This window comes from Vigna unguiculata, chromosome 10 (genome assembly GCF_037176805.1).
Source record: "Vigna unguiculata cultivar grain cowpea cultivar isolate G323 ecotype 2 chromosome 10, ASM3717680v1, whole genome shotgun sequence".
In the NCBI taxonomy this organism is placed as follows: Eukaryota; Viridiplantae; Streptophyta; class Magnoliopsida; order Fabales; family Fabaceae; genus Vigna; species Vigna unguiculata.
In genome coordinates this window covers 48,633,322-48,650,593 of record NC_140801.1, presented here as the reverse complement: position 1 = coordinate 48,650,593, position 17,272 = coordinate 48,633,322, and the positions used below count along the sequence as shown (strand labels likewise).

General features: G+C 36.1%; 3 protein-coding genes across 3 annotated transcripts; 1 reads left to right on the top strand and 2 right to left on the bottom strand.

Moving 5' to 3' along the window:
* The first annotated feature begins 119 nt into the window (after nucleotides 1–119).
* On the top strand, nucleotides 120–4,594 carry LOC114166619 (protein SUPPRESSOR OF PHYA-105 1-like). Its single transcript, XM_028051370.2, has 6 exons — nucleotides 120–549; nucleotides 1,688–2,525; nucleotides 2,682–2,828; nucleotides 2,990–3,307; nucleotides 3,390–3,449; nucleotides 3,635–4,594. Exons 1-6 carry the CDS (start codon nucleotides 185–187, stop codon nucleotides 3,815–3,817), a joined length of 1,911 nt encoding a protein of 636 aa, XP_027907171.1. The 5' UTR covers nucleotides 120–184; the 3' UTR covers nucleotides 3,818–4,594.
* A 74-nt stretch (nucleotides 4,595–4,668) lies between these two features.
* LOC114166618 (uncharacterized) lies at nucleotides 4,669–8,185 on the bottom strand. Its single transcript, XM_028051369.2, has 3 exons — nucleotides 7,850–8,185; nucleotides 5,838–7,754; nucleotides 4,669–5,089 (listed from the first exon to the last, which is right to left on the bottom strand). The coding sequence occupies exons 2-3, from the start codon at nucleotides 7,732–7,734 to the stop codon at nucleotides 4,947–4,949; spliced, it is 2,040 nt and encodes a 679-aa protein (XP_027907170.1). The 5' UTR covers nucleotides 7,735–7,754; nucleotides 7,850–8,185; the 3' UTR covers nucleotides 4,669–4,946.
* Nucleotides 8,186–12,504: 4,319 nt separating this feature from the next.
* On the bottom strand, nucleotides 12,505–17,069 carry LOC114166573 (formin-like protein 1). Its single transcript, XM_028051321.2, has 4 exons — nucleotides 14,866–17,069; nucleotides 14,496–14,695; nucleotides 13,637–13,881; nucleotides 12,505–13,528 (listed from the first exon to the last, which is right to left on the bottom strand). The coding sequence occupies exons 1-4, from the start codon at nucleotides 16,938–16,940 to the stop codon at nucleotides 12,695–12,697; spliced, it is 3,354 nt and encodes a 1,117-aa protein (XP_027907122.1). The 5' UTR covers nucleotides 16,941–17,069; the 3' UTR covers nucleotides 12,505–12,694.
* Between the last annotated feature and the right edge of the window lie 203 nt (nucleotides 17,070–17,272).

The following is a 17,272-nucleotide window of genomic DNA, read 5'->3' as shown; positions in this document are numbered from 1 at the left end:
CATAAAAATAACATACTAAATAAATATTTTTTAATGAATGTCTGTATATAATACAAAACATACACATTATGGTAAACTCTTTAGTCAACTTTATCTCTATTTATTGTTTCATATGATTCATTATTTCTAACACACATTCATCACTCTTAAAAACTCTTTTTCTTTTCTTACTGAAGCAAACACAATGTGGAAGTTGCTGCACCCAACCACTTCTACACTCACCAGTAGAACCCTCCTCAACCAACCCTTCCGCCCCACATCAGCCTCCGCCGCCAACCCCCTTGCCGTCGCCGTAATCGCCGCCGTCTGCGCCCTTATCCTCCTCCTTATCTTAACTGCCCTCTCTGCCCTTTACTACTGTCTCCGCAGACGCAAGACCTTCTTCGCTGACCCCACCGTCAACCTCTTTCACTGCGATGATGCCGCCGCCGCCGCCTGTCGGAAAGCGGGGAACACCATGGAGTCGCCGGAGCTACAGCCCCTGCTGGCGCGAAAAGCCTCGAAGGCGGCGGTGGACGACGAAGAACAACAACTCTGCTCGCCGAGAGGGTTTTACTATTTAAAATTTTTATTATAAATTTAAAGAAAATTTATAGCTGACGTTTTCTTTTTAAATAATTTTTATTTTCATAACTTTATACTAATTTAATTTTTTATTTAAAAAATTTATACCATTTTAATTCTTTATTTAAAAATTTTATGAATTTAATTTTTTTTATAAAATTTTATTTAATTTATTTAATATTTTAAATGTATTTATAAATTTAAATATTTTAAATTTATTTAACATTTTTAAATATTTTATAATAATATTTAGATTCACAAAAATATGAAAAATAAAATAAAAAATTTAAATATTATCATAAAATATATTTAAAAAATACATTTAAAATGTGAATAAATTTAATAAAATTTAAAATTTAATTAAAAAAATTAAAATGATGTATTTATAAAAATAAAGAATTAAATTAATTAAAAATTAAAAAAATTCCATATTTTAAATATTATATTAAGATTATGTTAAGAAATGTAAATAAAATTTTGAAACAAAATACGATGGTAGTAAAATATATTAAAGTTTTCAAAGTTGGTATTTTGTCTTTCAGTAAGAAAATTATTTTTTGTTATTTATTTATGAAAGTAAGGACTATAAAATAAATATGTCATGAATAATGATGCATTAAATCCTAAAATTTATATGAAAAAATTCAATATGCAAACATATCCTTGTATTCTGAACTATCTCATAAAATATTTGGGTAAGAAACTTGACTAAAAATCTTTTCTGAAGAAAATTAATGCTATTTTAAGTAGAAACATATTTCCCAAACCATAGATTTTTTGAAAAATTGAAACTTTTCCTTCTGTAAATCACCCTGTAGTGTTTCTATTAAGATCCATAAAACTTGGTCAAGTATCTGTTTTGTTGCATGTGACTTTGGAAACAGATTGCTGATTACTGCATGTTTTATTAGTTTCATTTCCTCAGTTAAGGACATGAAAGTGCTATTACCATCTTTGAACTTCTTGGCTCTGTAAATGAAAATACCTGATCAGAAAAACAACACATACTATTTTCTTTCCTTAATATGTTCAAATAATCACATAGCTAAAGGATTGTTGATAACATGTTGAAGGGGCATCATGTTTCTTCCATAATTTTTATAATTTTCCTTGTGTATAACAGGAAGATTACAGAATCTGAACTTGTATGTGAACCAGAAGAATCAAATTCTGAAGATGATGAAGCTGGAGTATCTGACAATGAGGCTGAAACAGAGATTTTAATACATTTTCTAATTTCACTCAGAGAAGAAAAGAAGAAACAGGCAGCCAAGTTGGAAAAAGTGCTGAATTTCTTGAATGAAGATATTAAGGAGGTAGAAAGAAGCTACTCACTTGGGACAGATTCAGTGTTTCCTTTGGCACCAATGAAAAACCCTAAATTGAGAGGAAACGATGTACACTCTCAAGATTCTTCCAATTCAGACATTGGAAAAATGATTCGAAGGCCATTTGTGGATGAAGAAAGATTAATGAGTAATATAAATGAGCTAGAGAGTTCATACTTTGCCGCAAGATCCAGAGTTCTACCAAAAGAGGCTTCATCTGTTTCAAGCAATGATAAAAATGTGATGGAAAGTGAATGGAGGCATGTAGAGAATGTTGATAATAAGGAGCCAAGAAGAATTCAGAGTTCTGTTGCTTGTCTAGAATCATTCTGTGAAGGTTTATGCAAGTTTGCTCGTTACAGCAAGTTTGAAGAGTGTGGCAGATTAGAAAATAGTGATGGAAATATAATCTGTGGTTTAAGTTTTGACCGTGATGAAGATTACATTGCAACAGGAGGAATTTCAACGAAAATCAAGATTTTTGAACTGAGTAGTGCTATTTCAAGTGATTCTGATGACATCCAGTACCCAGTAGTAGTTGAGATGTCAAATCAATCAAAGATTAGTAGTGTGTGCTGGAACACTTGCATACAAAATCATCTGGCATCTGCTGACTATGATGGTGAGATAAAGGTGTGTAATTCTTGAAACAATAATGCTATAGTTGATGAGAGAAAATCAATGTTAGTCATGTCCTTTTTTTCATTCATACTCATTCTATCATTGTTTTTACTGTTTTCACTACTTGACATTTGACATTACTGATATAACATGAATGGATGAACTCAGATGTGGGATGCAGGCACTGGTCAGCTTTTATCTCAATACATAGAGCACGAAAAGAGAGCTTGGTCTGTTGACATTTCTCTGTCAGACCCAAAAATGTTTGCTAGTGGAAGTGATGACGGTTCTGTCAAAGTTTGGAATATTAACGAGGTATGCTTTTTTATATGCATATTTTTCATCTTGTTTTGCCCTTTGCCTGTAACATAAAACAAGATTAATGTGAAAAGAAACAAGAATATGTCATAGAAAGAAAGAATGAATGTCTGTGCTTCACATTGTGTGATAATGGTCTAAACTTTTTTTGGTTGTAGAGAAATTCTGTGGAAACTATCACTATGGTTGCCAATATATGCTGTGTTCAGTTCTCTCCTCCATCAAAAAATCTTTTATTTTTTGGATCAGCTGATCACAAGGTTTATGGTTATGATCTTCGTCACACTAGAATCCCTTGGTGCTCACTAGCTGGTCATGGGAAAGCTGTGAGCTATGTAAAATTTATAGATGCTGAAACAGTTGTCACAGCTTCCACTGACAACTCTTTGAAGCTTTGGGACCTGAAGAAAACCAGTTCTTCTGCTTTGTCTTCTGATGCTTGTGCCTTAACCTTTAAAGGACATAGAAATAAAAAGGTTGATTTCTTGCCACATTTTACCATACTTTTTGTCTTCTTTGATGTTTTGTAATTTGTTCGTTGTTCAAATTCTTCTCCAGAATTTCGTGGGATTATCTGTTTCTGATGGATACATTGCATGTGGTTCAGAATCTAATGAGGTATAATTTTGATTAATGAGTATCATACAATTCATTCTTACAATTAAGACAGTTGAAAAGGTGAGGTGATTCAGATCTACACCATGCTAATGATAATATGGGACTTTGCTTTTTCTTAATAAATTTTTCCAGTGAGATTACCAAGATACAAATTCTAATTCATTTTAAACATGTATCCCTTTCAGGTATACTGTTATCACAAATCACTTCTAGTGCCAATTGCTACTCATAAATTTGAGCCAATTGATCCCATTTCTGATGATCCACGTAATGGAGGGTTCGTTTCTAGTGTTTGCTGGAGAAAGAAGTCTGACATGCTTGTGGCCGCCAACTCAGTTGGAATTGTTAAACTATTGCAGATGGTCTGACAGACTCTGGTTGACACTGAAGCCTTAAAAGGATTCATTTCACTTGAGATGAACTCTCAGACTAGTTTTTGGTTCAGGTTTCAATGAATTATGAGGAATAATTTGCTTCTGAGCAAAAGTGTGTGTTTATTTTTCATGCTTTGATCATTTTCTGGAGCTAGTTTTCTACAAAATGATATGAGGATAACCTTTTTAAAATCTGATACAAAAAAGGCTGAACCAAAATTGTATATAGCATGTACAAAGGAATTTGAACTGAAGCAGTGGTGAAGCTGGAGCATGCAAGTCTCTCTCAAATATCAGTATCACACATGACTAGAGGTTTCTTCTGATTCATCATTACATCTGTATATAGCACCCTCCATAGTACAAAGCAGAAGTTTTTCCTTCAGAAACTTCGCATCAATGGCATATTCACAAATCAACAATCTAGGGGCACCAGACAGACCTGAAAGTTTGATTGAACTTGAATCTTATACAAAAATGTTGTTTTACAGCATAACTTCTTGCTCCTACACATCCAAGCTCCTGAGACTGCAGTCTGTTAAGCAAGTGAGGGATATATTACTAAAGCAGATCTGGATGATGCAGCGCAGAGATACATTCTTGTTACTTTAACTTCCAAATCACTTTTAGTTTATCAGAAAACTACAGGATGTGATCTATGCTGTGCATTACTATTTTGCTTGCAAAAACTAAGTGTAGTTGTAATAATGGTTCTGGTTCAAATATTAAATTTACACCGTCTATGAAAATTGTGCAAAAGTTAAGGCAGAACTACTGAAACCTTCTATACATCATGTTTTAGTTTTCTGTTATATGTTCAAAAGATGCTTCCAGTGCCAGTTTGGTAGATTTGAATCTCCAGGTTCTATTTCCACCCAGTTACTAAGGATAAAGAAAAGGTGGAAAAAAAGTTTTCATGCATTAATGAGACATTTTGCTGTGGCATGAATACAAGGAGTGCTGTTCCTATCCTTTTTCACAAACTACTCAGGTCAAAAATACATTAATTTAATCTACTTAAGTTAATTATGTGAATCCATCCTTGCAAATGAGAAGAGTCTCGAGTTTATAAGTATCTGCTTGGTGTCTGAAGTCAGAATAAAATGTGAATCCATTCTGTGATCTAAGAAAGCTCAGAGTCTGAGACATGACCAGAAGATACTCTTCTTATTGCCCTTGAACTTGATATATGGTTCTCTGATGGAATTCTCATACTTGCACGAGGGGACATTTGTGGAGGTCTTGCTGTTCTCCCTTTCGTTGTACCTGCATTCAAAAACACATCAAGTTCAGAAACAATTAGCAATGATATAAAAGTGAAGCTCCTCTTCCTTAACACCCTCCTCTTTTTCCTGTTGAAGACAGGTTTATGTTTGACAAATGTTTTCACTAAATAGGAAGTAGGATTCACATCATTTGATTTTCTTCCTACCTTTTGGTTCTAAAAACTGTTTTCTAAAATATTTTCCAAAAGTATTTAAAAAAAAAGATCATATCTTATTCAACCTTCCTCCCAATTTCACACTTTTGCTGTGTGTCTTGCATACTCTCTACCACTTGTGTGATCAAACTTGTTTAGTTGCAGGTTCAAAATGAAAAGCCAAACTCACCCTTAATGTGATGAACTGGTATTTCAACCTCTTGATAAATTTTATTCAAAAGTGTGCTTTGGCTTTTGTGTGTGTAATATAAAAAAACAAGATTTCTAAATCGTTCTGACATGAAAATTTTCTCAAACAATGTACACATGTTGTTAGAAATAGTAATCTATTATGGCTAGAATACTTCTGTAATTTCCTTGGTTTCTTCCAAGCAAGCAGGCATTTTTGTATCCTTAGCTTGCAGGAGTTTGCAACTTAAGATTTTGATTAATGAAAAAGAAATTCACAAACATGCCATAACAGGATAAAACATTGTTGATGATAGCAGGAAGTTTCATTAGCTCTTTAAAATCATCAACTGCTGCATTTTATAATTGCATGAATAACAACAACGAGAAGGTTCAGAAGGCAACCTGGTTGTTTGGTGAGCTTCAAATCAAGAGATTTCCTGGTCAAAATAATTTTTCTGTTCATAATATCATTTCCAAGCAAAGACTTCCTTTCAGCTGTGGATGGAAACGGTTCATCCCCTGAAGTAACAAGTTCATCACCACAAGCTGAAGCATCACTTCCAGACTCATAGTTATCCTTACAGCATGCAGTTATTTTTTCTCGTTCAACAACTTGATAGGAAAACATTTGAAATGGGATTATTGATACTGGTGCAGGTTCAGAACTTCCCCAAGAAGGAAACTTCTTCAGAAGCAGTGACTCTACATCACAATAATCTAGTGATGGCACTGGTGGTTCTGGCTGAGTACTGTAACCAGGATTCATAATAAGAAATCTTTTTATATGGCGAAGAACTCTACATATGGTAGAAAAGCTTGGACGTTGATGTGGATCAATATGCCAACATCTCTTTGTCAAGTTTATGACATATTTGGGTGAATTAAGTGGGAAAAGTGGCCTCTCTCCTGCCCTTATGTTTCTGCTCATTTTCTCCCCTTGGAGATGACTATCTTCAAAAGGGACTTTGCCAGTTAGAAGCTCAAAGCAAACCATTCCAAAACTGTATACATCAGATTTCTCTGTGTACTTGGAGTTTGGTGTGCCTCCTGAGTTTTCCTGCTCAAGTACTTCAGGAGAGTACCAGATGAATGGGGGAGTTCCATTCTGATTTGTGTTCCCTTTCTGATTCAAATCCTTCACAGAAGTTAGTCCAAATCCAGTTACCTTGGTGTGCAAGTAACCCTCTGGGGATGCACTTCTAGGCTTAACAAGAATGCTTGAAGGGTTTAGTTCTCCATGATACACTTTCTTTGAATGCAAATACTCCATTCCTCTGGAAATCTGAAGCATGATATCAATTGCTACGTGAAGCAAGAACGGTATTCGCCTTCTTGGACCGTGAATCTCTTTGATGTGGGTGGAAAGTGTTTTGCTCATGAGTTCCATCAGCAAAAAACACTCTTTCTTCTCCTCATCAGTAAAACCACCATGGCAGTCCATTATATTTGGATGGGAAAGAGATAAAAGGTCTATGATCTCAGGTTGCAAAGCTTCAATGTCCCCAGTAAAATGTCTTATCACAAAGCTTTCACCTAACCACGAAATCTCCTTGTACTGGCTCGCATTCCCCATTCTTCTCCTCACCTGAAAGTCCTTAGATCCAACCAATATTGAGCTCGGAAGGAGCCTCCCTGCTACTGATTCTGCTATTTCCAAATTTCTCAGAAGCAAATCTATCAATTTTTTCTCATACTTTGTCACACCTTCCACTTTCTTTTCTAGGATTTTGTTGTAAAGGAACCATCTATCTTCCTTCCAAACACTATCATAACGGTTGCACAAGTCCTGAGTGATGAGGTACTGCTTCCCAAATTTCCATTGGAAAAGCTTCATGTCTCTATACTCTTTCTTGTATTTGTTAGAGTTTATGTACTTCTTCCTTTGCATCTCCTCTTGATCCAACCCTGATGTTTCTCCTGCAGACTCTATAGCTTCAATTACTACCGGCATGCAACAAAGCAGATTGTGTATGTGAAACTCAACACAATCTGTGTTGTGGCACAAGGTAATGGCTTTCGCCCACCAATCCTTTGTTTCCATGCATTGCCTAATGTATGTTTCACCTTCTCTGAAAATTTTATGGATCTCCCTCAGGGGTTGCTCTAAAATCTTCCACTTCACATTCTTCTCTTCAAATTGCAGGTTCTGTGTAATCTCATCTGCAATACACTCATATGCAGAGTTGAACACATCAAACAGCAGAGAACATTGCCTCTGATTTATTTGAATGTTCTCCCGGAATACCATCACAGATTTCAAAGCCCCCAGTGCCTCCCCAATTTGCCTAAATTGTTCCATAATTTGACCTAGAATAAACCCTGAAAAGAAAGAGGAGAGATGAATTAGAAATATGAATTCAATTCATTCACATTGAAAAACCTATGTATTCATCAATGAGTTTTTAGATTCTAACCAGATAAGAATGGTGGTGAGCAATACAAAATGAAAGCAAAGAAGGAGATTGAGATCACAAGCTCCTTCTTCTGTAATGCTTATGCAGATTGAAGCACCATCAAAACTGTACATAAACTAAAGCAGAATTCCTTCCTTCCAAGATTTTATTAAATAAAAATAAAAAATAGGAACAAAAACTGAGTTCTGTGTTTTCTATGCAAGTGGTGATGCAACCAACTCTCCTAGAACCAAAACCTAAAAGTGAAAAATGAAAAAAATTGGTAAAATGTTTAACTTTGTAATATTAACCATGAGTTATGGTACAAGATTAGAATGTTGATGAGCTTGATTGTGATGGATTATGTGGGGTGACAGTGTTCCCGCGAGTTTAAAGGATCTGTCTGGTTTCTTTAAAATGACCAATTCTTTGTTTCTACCTACTCTCGAGTTAACACATGTCTCTTGATAATATGAACTGTTGTAAACTGAGGGTGATGGAAGTAAATTTATAGGAAAAAATAAATAAGATAAAAAACAATGAGTGTAAAAGATAAACAGGTATGAAAAAAAAAAAATTGGTCTTTTTTCATTGGCGTGGTAGATTAAATATTAGAGTTAAAAGAAATTGTATAAATATATTTTTTAAAGTTAAATATGTTTTTTATTTTTAAACTAATATAAAAAATTGTATTTTTGTTCATAAAACTAAATTATAAAATATTTCGTCCAACTTTTTATGTAACTTATGTAAAACATTCTCACTTTATGCAAGTGATTTAAAAACTCTTTCCTAACGTGTGCAATATTTCTTATGTGACAAACTGAACTCTACCGGGAACTGTGATATACATTACACCATTTTATAGATAAGCAAACACTTACAATGGCTTAAATATCATCGTCTAAAACAGGAATATACTGAATTTTATTTGTCTTTAACCTAAAGTGTATAGTAAAAATGATGCCCTTTATGTTTTATAGAAAATGTATAATAGTTGTAGGCAATAATTGTTAATACGTGGATAGTTTAAACCATAATTAAAATTGTGTATATTTTAGACAACGGTATTTAAAAGTGTGGATAATTTAGATCACATATTTAAAATTACAGGTAATTAACTTTAAGTATTTTAGTTTACCATCACGTAGTCCAAAAATAATTAAATTTTGGCTAAAGCTTCCTGTGTCCCATCATATTTCACCTCTCACCCCATCAAAAGCTTCTGAAAAATGTTTTCCGTAAAAGAAATGAGTGATTGATTTTCAGAAAAAAAAAATCTAAAATTACTGAAATAGTTACCTTAATTTACTGTATGGTGCATCAATTGTTATGACGAAGGTCATATAGGCCAAATCACAATTGAATCGTGATACTTGAATTATTATGCTCTTACATAAAAAAAAGTTATATTTTGATTATCAAATATATCTTTTAGTCTAGTAGTGAGTGTTTTGGTTTTGGACCTAAGGTTACAAATTCAATTTTCATTGATAAACGTTTTCAGAAAGCAAATTATTAAAGATTATATAAACACAATTTTTTTATAATAGTTTTAAATTTTTTAATTATATTGTTCATTATTTTGAGGAAGCTTATATATAAATTCACATTTACATTTTTTAACATGGTCCTATTTAGCTTAGTGCTTGGTGTCCTAAACATTGAATAAACAAAATTCAATATTGGTTGATTGCTAGTTATTCAAAGTGGTAGAGATTATTTGTCCATATTAGGAATGAATAGTTTACAATGTTATGCTATGCTATTGAAGCATAAAATTGTGATTATGCAATATTTGAATCTTGCATAGCATACAGAAGAAAGATTCCCTAGCGAGGCAACAATTCGGACAAAGCCACGCAACATAACTAAAATTTTGGGAAGATGTTTCAACAATCCATGAAAATCCTTCAATGGTATTTTGGAATATTCTTGCAAAATTCAGAAAGTAATAATAAAGAGGGAATTGCCCTCACTTTAAGATGTCTTTTCTAAAGGCTGCATGCATTTATCATAGTGTCTTTGTCTATTCTTTTTCATATAGAAAGAGGGCAAGCTCGTGAAAAATCAAAACTTTAGGGAATCACAATTAGGTTAAGGGAAAAATTTCTTTACCATGTGTGAGTTTGAGATTCTTCTTTAATAATAATGAGCAAGGCGACTAATATACAAAACATAAGTACTATATAGACATTTATTGTTTTTAGATTTTTGGTTCAAAATAGTATTTTAGTTTTTATCCATAAGAATTTTTCAAGTATACCTATGTTATATATATTAAAGAGCTTGGATGTCAAGACTTTTAAGAGATTTTGGTATACAAACCATGATCTTTAATAAATATCATAGATTTTTTTTAAGTATGTAATTTTAATATACAACTTTTAAAAAAATAACCTTAAAATAAATAGTATTTATCTATTTTAAAATGAATGCTATTGCTTTTAAATTTCAAAATAACCAAAATATTTTTATGTAAATTAAAATTAAAATTTTCTTATTCAAAGAAAAATTAAACACTAAAGTGGATAGATATATATATATATATATATATATATATATATATATATATATATATATATATATATATATATATATATATATAACACGTCCATCCAAGAGCTATTCCATTTTAACTACTAATCTATATTCTAACTTTTAAATATATATATATATATATATATATATATATATATATATATATATATATATATATATATAATTGTGATAAAAATTTGAAGTATTATCTAGTTAACTCAACTATAATATTTCCAATGCAATGAAATGGGATTTTAATTTATTTTTCATGGATCTCATTTTAAAGCTTTCTATTTTTTTTTTTTTCAATCTAAGAATCTTATACCATAACACTTATTGGTGGTTTATGTATATGTTAATTAACCTAAATATATTTCATTTTAATTTTTATTATTGCTTATTGTAGACCATTATTTGTTATTTAATGTTGTGAATGTTTTTGCCAAACAAAAAAGTAGTTTTTAATATAAAAAAATATTTCTATAACTCATCGCTATGAATTTTAAATTTATTACCATGCAATTAATACAGGATTTACGTCTTCAACTTGAAATTTTATATGTACTCCTATCATAGATTCTTTTATATTCAGTCAAAAAAATTTATAGGGTCAATAGTTCTTCCACCTACCTATGATTTTTCAATAACTTGTACTCATCTTCTCCTTAATTAGCTGAACATTACACATTTGGTAGAACACTTTATTTTATGGGACTTGTTTGACTTTGAAATCTGTTTTCATGTTTCAAAGGAATAACTGGCACAAGTGGTGCTTAGATAACATGGTTTTTAGTGGAACCAGCTCAGGTTATAGACAACGGATCAAGACCAATGTTTTGGGTTCAATTTTTTCTAACTCCTTGCTTTCGTGTTATTCACATGTTTTCTGTATAACCCTAATCTTCAACTAAACTATTTTTTTTTCTTCTAAACTAGGGCATCACGTGCAGCCATTTCTGCATGGAACATGTCTTAAAGTTGGTGGAAAAATACAAATCCTTTTCCACTTTGGTAACGTGCTTGGTCTCACCATTTTATGTAATTTTTTTTTCCTTAAGTTCTATTATTTTTTTAATCCAATGATTAGATTATATGTAATAAAATATTTACTCCTAAACTTGACAACCGTATGTTACATATATACCAAAATCTACTTAAAAATCGGTAAACTTTTCCAAAGATTTTTCTACCTTTGAATCTAACACAAATGGAAGACTCTCAGAAGATTTTATCCAATTGAAAGTTCATCAATAAAGTCAAATAAGTAATTATTAAATTAGATTCGGGTGACAATCTTGCTTTATTGTAAGTTTTTATTTAAAAATTAAAAAAAAAAAAACATGCTTTCTTTTACAAATAATTTTTGTAAGAAGATATGCAAGTGCTAGATATGCATTACCTAAAAAAGATTGATATTCTGAACTTATTCAATTGTCGTAACTATAATAATTTTATGCAATAAACATCGTTAATGTGACTTATTGTCCTCTGCAAATTTATCATCAGCTTTTAAGTCACGCAACCTCTGAAATTTAGTCTAAGATACAGTAGAATTAGGTTTTAAGTTTAATTCAATCTCACAAAATCGACATGTAAGGTGAAATTTGCACCTCATTTATATATTATAAAAATTGTTTTATCTTTAATCGATGTGAAACTTCTTATACACCTCCTCACACTAAAGTATATTCATCTCATGCGTGAAACTAGAAATGGGTGGTCCGATAGTGGCCCGAGATAACAGATGAAACAAAATATCTAAGAAAGTTAAGTAGGATAAGCTTTAATTTTGTTTAAACAATAAATACTATGTTAAAAATGAACTTTAAGCCTAACTCAACGTCATAAAATTGACTTATAAGATAAAGTTGAGTTAAACTTGTACCTCACCTTACAAACCGATTTTGTGAAATTGAATTAGACTTAAAAGTCCACTTCTACGAGGAAATGATGTCTACAATTAATGGATTATAGCTTCCGAATCACAGTTTGGTTCCACAAATAGTGTTTTCTGTAAGAGGATTTGCAAGCAGTTGCCATCTCCAAATGAATAGCTTTGTACATAACAAACTTAAAATACATATCCTATTCATACAAGGCAAAAGCTTATTTTCCCCAAAGAAAATCTTCTACTCTATATATAATCTATAATATATATTGATATAACTCAAATCTTTTACAGGGATTTTTACAATTTAACAAGAGAAAAAAAAAATGGGCCAGACCATACATGCACCCCCCAGGCCCATCAAAATCACCTTGTTCCAGGTTGTTCCTAAGTGAAGATGCAGCCAAAGATGTGACACTGTCATGAGTAATAACCAGCTAAGGAGATGAACTATCATCATCTGAGGAACTGTACTGTCTCTTTCCGACAAGACCAGGAAGAGGTTGTGGAAGCATAGGGTTCACTGGGACAGGGAATCTATGTGCAGAACTAACCATCGTTCTCTCGTTTATCATCCCAACTTCTTTGCACACCCTATCCAGAACCGTTAAGAAATCTCTCACCACCATGAAGATTCTAAACGGATGAGCCTCTTCCTTTGACAGGTTCCCATGGAAATACTCTGTGATCTCCTTCACAAGCGACAAAGCAACACTCTCTTGTGCTTGCACCTTCAGTATCTCCTCCTCGGCCATTCTCGTGAACCTCTTCATCGACTCTCTGAACTTCTGCTTGCTCTCATCTGACCCTGCTGCTTCGTTCAACTGCAAAACCTCTGCAATGTGTGCCATTCCTTTCGACAGCTTCGCCACCTCGCTGCTCAAAACTTCAGAGTCCATTGCAGCTGCTTTCTTCACATTCGCCAGGTCGGAACTCAGACTAGACACCACTTGCAGGCCCAGCCTTCTGCACTTGGCATCGTCGTTCGAGTTCGAGTTCGAATTCGAGTTTGAGTTCGTCGCGCCGCCAGGTGTTTGGTTGGTGCCTGAGAGACGAGCGCCTTCGGTTCTGATGATTTCTTGTACGACAAAGTGAAGTAGAGTGGTTTTGCCATCTGCGCCTTTGACATCAACTAGCTTGAGAAGTGTGTCGAGTTTGAATGCATGTGCATCGCCGCGGTTCGTCCCCACGTTCATCCGGTTGCCGGTTTTTAGCACGGCCTCTAGAAGCTTCAAGAACATTCTACTGTTTCGCAGCTCTTCACATGCAGCCTGTGAATGGAAAGACACCAGAAATCATGAGTCATGACAAGTACCAAGAGAAACCTCTACATGTTCAGATAAACAATGCAGAAGAAAATGAAGAAATATTGATGATACCTCCAAAGTTTGAAAGGATTTCCTAAGATACTCTACTTCGGACTCAAAATTGGCTATGTAAAGCATTGCTTCGACCCTTTTGAATGCAAAAGGTACATCGAGCACTGCCTTCAAAAATTTCTCAGCAGGACCAAGCTTGGTTGGAGAATCGTCTTTATGTTCCTTCAGTTTGCGTTCTTCCTCCTTGCTTGGTGCCATTTTCAACAAGCTTTCAAGCAGTTCAGTTCCAAGTGTATCAGTGATACCTGTTCAAGGTAATATGATTGGAAAGTGGTGGAAAGATTTAGTATTTGAAATCACATTCTTATGGAGAGAGAACACAAACCATAAAACCCAGATTCTGGAGGATCATTAATAGCGTAACCAAAATAGATTCTTAAGAACTTAAGCAATATCATAGCAGATCTAAGGAACAATAATAACCACAACTATTCATTTGTACAATACTATTCATATTCATTCCTTGTATCTAGGCAACAAACACATCATACCATTCAATGAAGACCCACTCAAAACTTCTACTACTATACTAAAGAAAAAGTTGTTGCCTAAATTAGTGTCGACATATCTCTGTTCTTTTTCCTTTTAAAATTTCCTACTTTATCCAGCAACTGTGTAAAATACCCAAGCATCAAGTGCACATGGAACTGAAATTTAATGTCCAGAGTGGGTAAAGAATTTATTCCATGTGATTATCATCAAGAGGCCAAGATCAGCAAGAATTTACACAAGTGTCAATATTACCACAATGGACAACACTTCAAACAGAAGTTTTTCTATGCAAGGTACAATCAATAATTACAACAAAACTAGAAAATTAAACGTTATGACATAAACCCCATAACCAAAGGAAAAATACCTTCTAACAGTGATTCGCACACTTCTTCAATAGTCACATTAAGTGCTCTTAACAAGATAGCAATGTTCTGGGACTTTTTAGGATCCAGCACCCTATCCTCTTGATTTTGCGGGGCAAGAACCGAGCGAGGAGTTGTGTCCTTAGGCTTTGCGTTTGGTGTATTCACTACAAACAAGGTTTCGATCATCTCCTCGTTCAACCTACACAGTCAACACAATTCAAAAGCACTTCAATCCATGAACATCGACACGAATCATCAACTGCTAAAGAAGCAATTCCCTATGCATTGCAGAAAACAAAGACGGAAAAAGCAATAACAATCAATAACATAACATAACACAACATTGTTAGTGACGGTTGAAGATCTTACTTAAAAGAGCTGGACCTCAATTGATCCCACACCATCTCACGATCAGAGCTTGCCCTCACTTTGTCCCAATGCAAAGGCTTCAACTTAGGTTTAGATGACTCCTCAGAGCTCTCCTCGAAATTCTGGGAACTAACAGGTGGCAACTCCACCGGAGAAACCATTGTATTTGGGGTTTGCAACACAAAAGGCCTAGAAGGAGGCGTCAGCGCCGGCGGCCTCGAAACCTGTTGACCCACCGGCGTCACGGGAGAAGGCACTGGCATCTCCCACTGCTTACGTTGCCGCGGAACTGGCGGAGGTGGTGGCGGCGGCGGTGGTGGAGCAGGGGCTAAAACACTACTACTCGATGGAGCAATTGGTACTGAAAGAACCGGAATTTCCCATTGTTTCCTCTGAGGAGCTGAAAAAATCGGTGTCTCGCCGATTGGTGTCAACAAGTCAGGAATCTCCCAGTGTTTCCGTGAAGGTGGCAGTTGAGGTTGAGGTTGAGGCAGAGACTGATGCTCAGGCTGTGGCTGTGGCTGTGGCTGTGGCTGTGGCTGTGGCTGAGACTGCCGCTGAGGCTGAGGGCTCAACTCCCTCTCCGGCGATGAAAGTAATGTCGGTGACAAATGTAATGATGACAGAGGAGAATGTCTAAACCGATCTGAAACATCGGATATGGTCGGAGACTGATCCAACCCATGATGCAAGTTCATCCCTTTATCCGGCGAGGGCAGAGAAAACGCCGAGGACTTCCCAATGGAAGAGGCATTGGACAATCTCGGCGACCCAATGTCGCTTTTGGACTTAGACGAACCAAAAGATTGCGTCTTTTCAAGTAAAACAAGTCCTGGGGGTGATTCACCATCTGGGTTTGGGTTTTTCCTCGGCGACAGAGAAAGCGGAGACAGCGATGGCGACTGACACTCCCTCCGCTCCGGCGTCGACGACATTGACGACGAAGACGGCATGTGCTGCCCGAAACCAGGCGAAGGCGACGACAGTGTGGACAAGGACGGCGATCTTCTAATCGCCGCTGTAGGTAGCGGTGGAGAATGGTGTGCCACGGTATTCTCAGGCGACTTGGGTTGTGATCTTCTGGGGCTTATGCTCACTGGAGGAGAGAGACTAATGGAATGAGAGCGATCCGGGGACGCAGAAGAGGAAGAAGAGTAAGATGAACTTGTAGACTCACTGCTGCTACGACCAACTAAATTCTCCGCGGCAATGGCAGAGAAAACTCGCCGAGAACCCGATCCGGTTCCAATGGAGCCTTCTCTTCCATTCAACGACCCTCTCGGCGAGTAGAACTCCTCTTCATCATCCTCCACCGTCGCCGCCGATTCCTCTCTAAGCCTGGAAGCCTGTCTCGCCAGTGGCGGAAGCGGTTGCAGCTCCGGCGAATCCATTTTACGGGGGTTCAACGCGGCAGCGTGCGGCTCAGAGAGCTCATCGACGCCGCCGCCGCGGGAGTTAACAATGGTGCCAAGGTAGAGAAACTCGGAGCTGTTAGAAGAGGTGTTTCTCGGTTTGCGGCCCCCGCCAGTGGGAACAGAAGCTTCACGGGGGAAGAGGCGGATGCTGCTGTCGGATCTGAGCGTTTTCTCGTCGGCGGAGTAGCTTTGACGTCGGCGGCGGCAGTAGACGAAGGCTGAGAGCGAGACAACGGCGAGGGCGCAGGCGACGGCGGAGATGGCGACGGCGACGAGTTTTTTGGAGGAAGATTTGGACTTTGAGGATTGGGGAAGGATGAGGGAGGATATGTTAGCAGGGAAAGAAGCATAGGCCGAAGGAGAAGGAGGGGGTGGGGGAGAAGGGTATGTGGGGAAGAAGGGTGTTGAAGCATTGTTGGTGGGTGTGGTGGAAAATGGGTACTTTGGGTTTGGAGGTGAAGGTGAAGGAGAAGGTTGTGGAGGAGGGTTTGGGGGAACAGAGGGAGGTGGAGAACCTCCTTCAGGTAGAAATGGTTGGTGGAGGATTCTTCTGCTGATGGGTGTTGAAGAGGAAAGGGAAAAGATTGGTCCAATGAGGAGGAAGAAGATGAAGATGAAGCTGCTACTGCACATTGTGCTGTGCTGCTTGATCTCTCTCATGTGCTCTGTTTTCTGTGACTGTTTCTCTCTCTTGCCAAATGTGAGAGAGAAGGAGAGAGAGAGAGAGAGTGGTGAGAAGGGAGAGAGAAGAAGAGGATTTGCTAGAGTGAGAAACTGAGTGTAATGAAAAGAAAAGGTTGAATCAGATGACAAAAGGGAGAAATCAGGAGTTATGATCCTCTACCACACACACCCATTTGTCTCTCCCTCATTTGTCGGCCGTTGGATCAATTTAACGGCCTTGATTAAAGTTCTTTTCATTTAAGCATATTCTTCTCTCCACCTCCAACATTCATACTCCAAGATGTAACAAAAATTTGCCGTTAAATTCT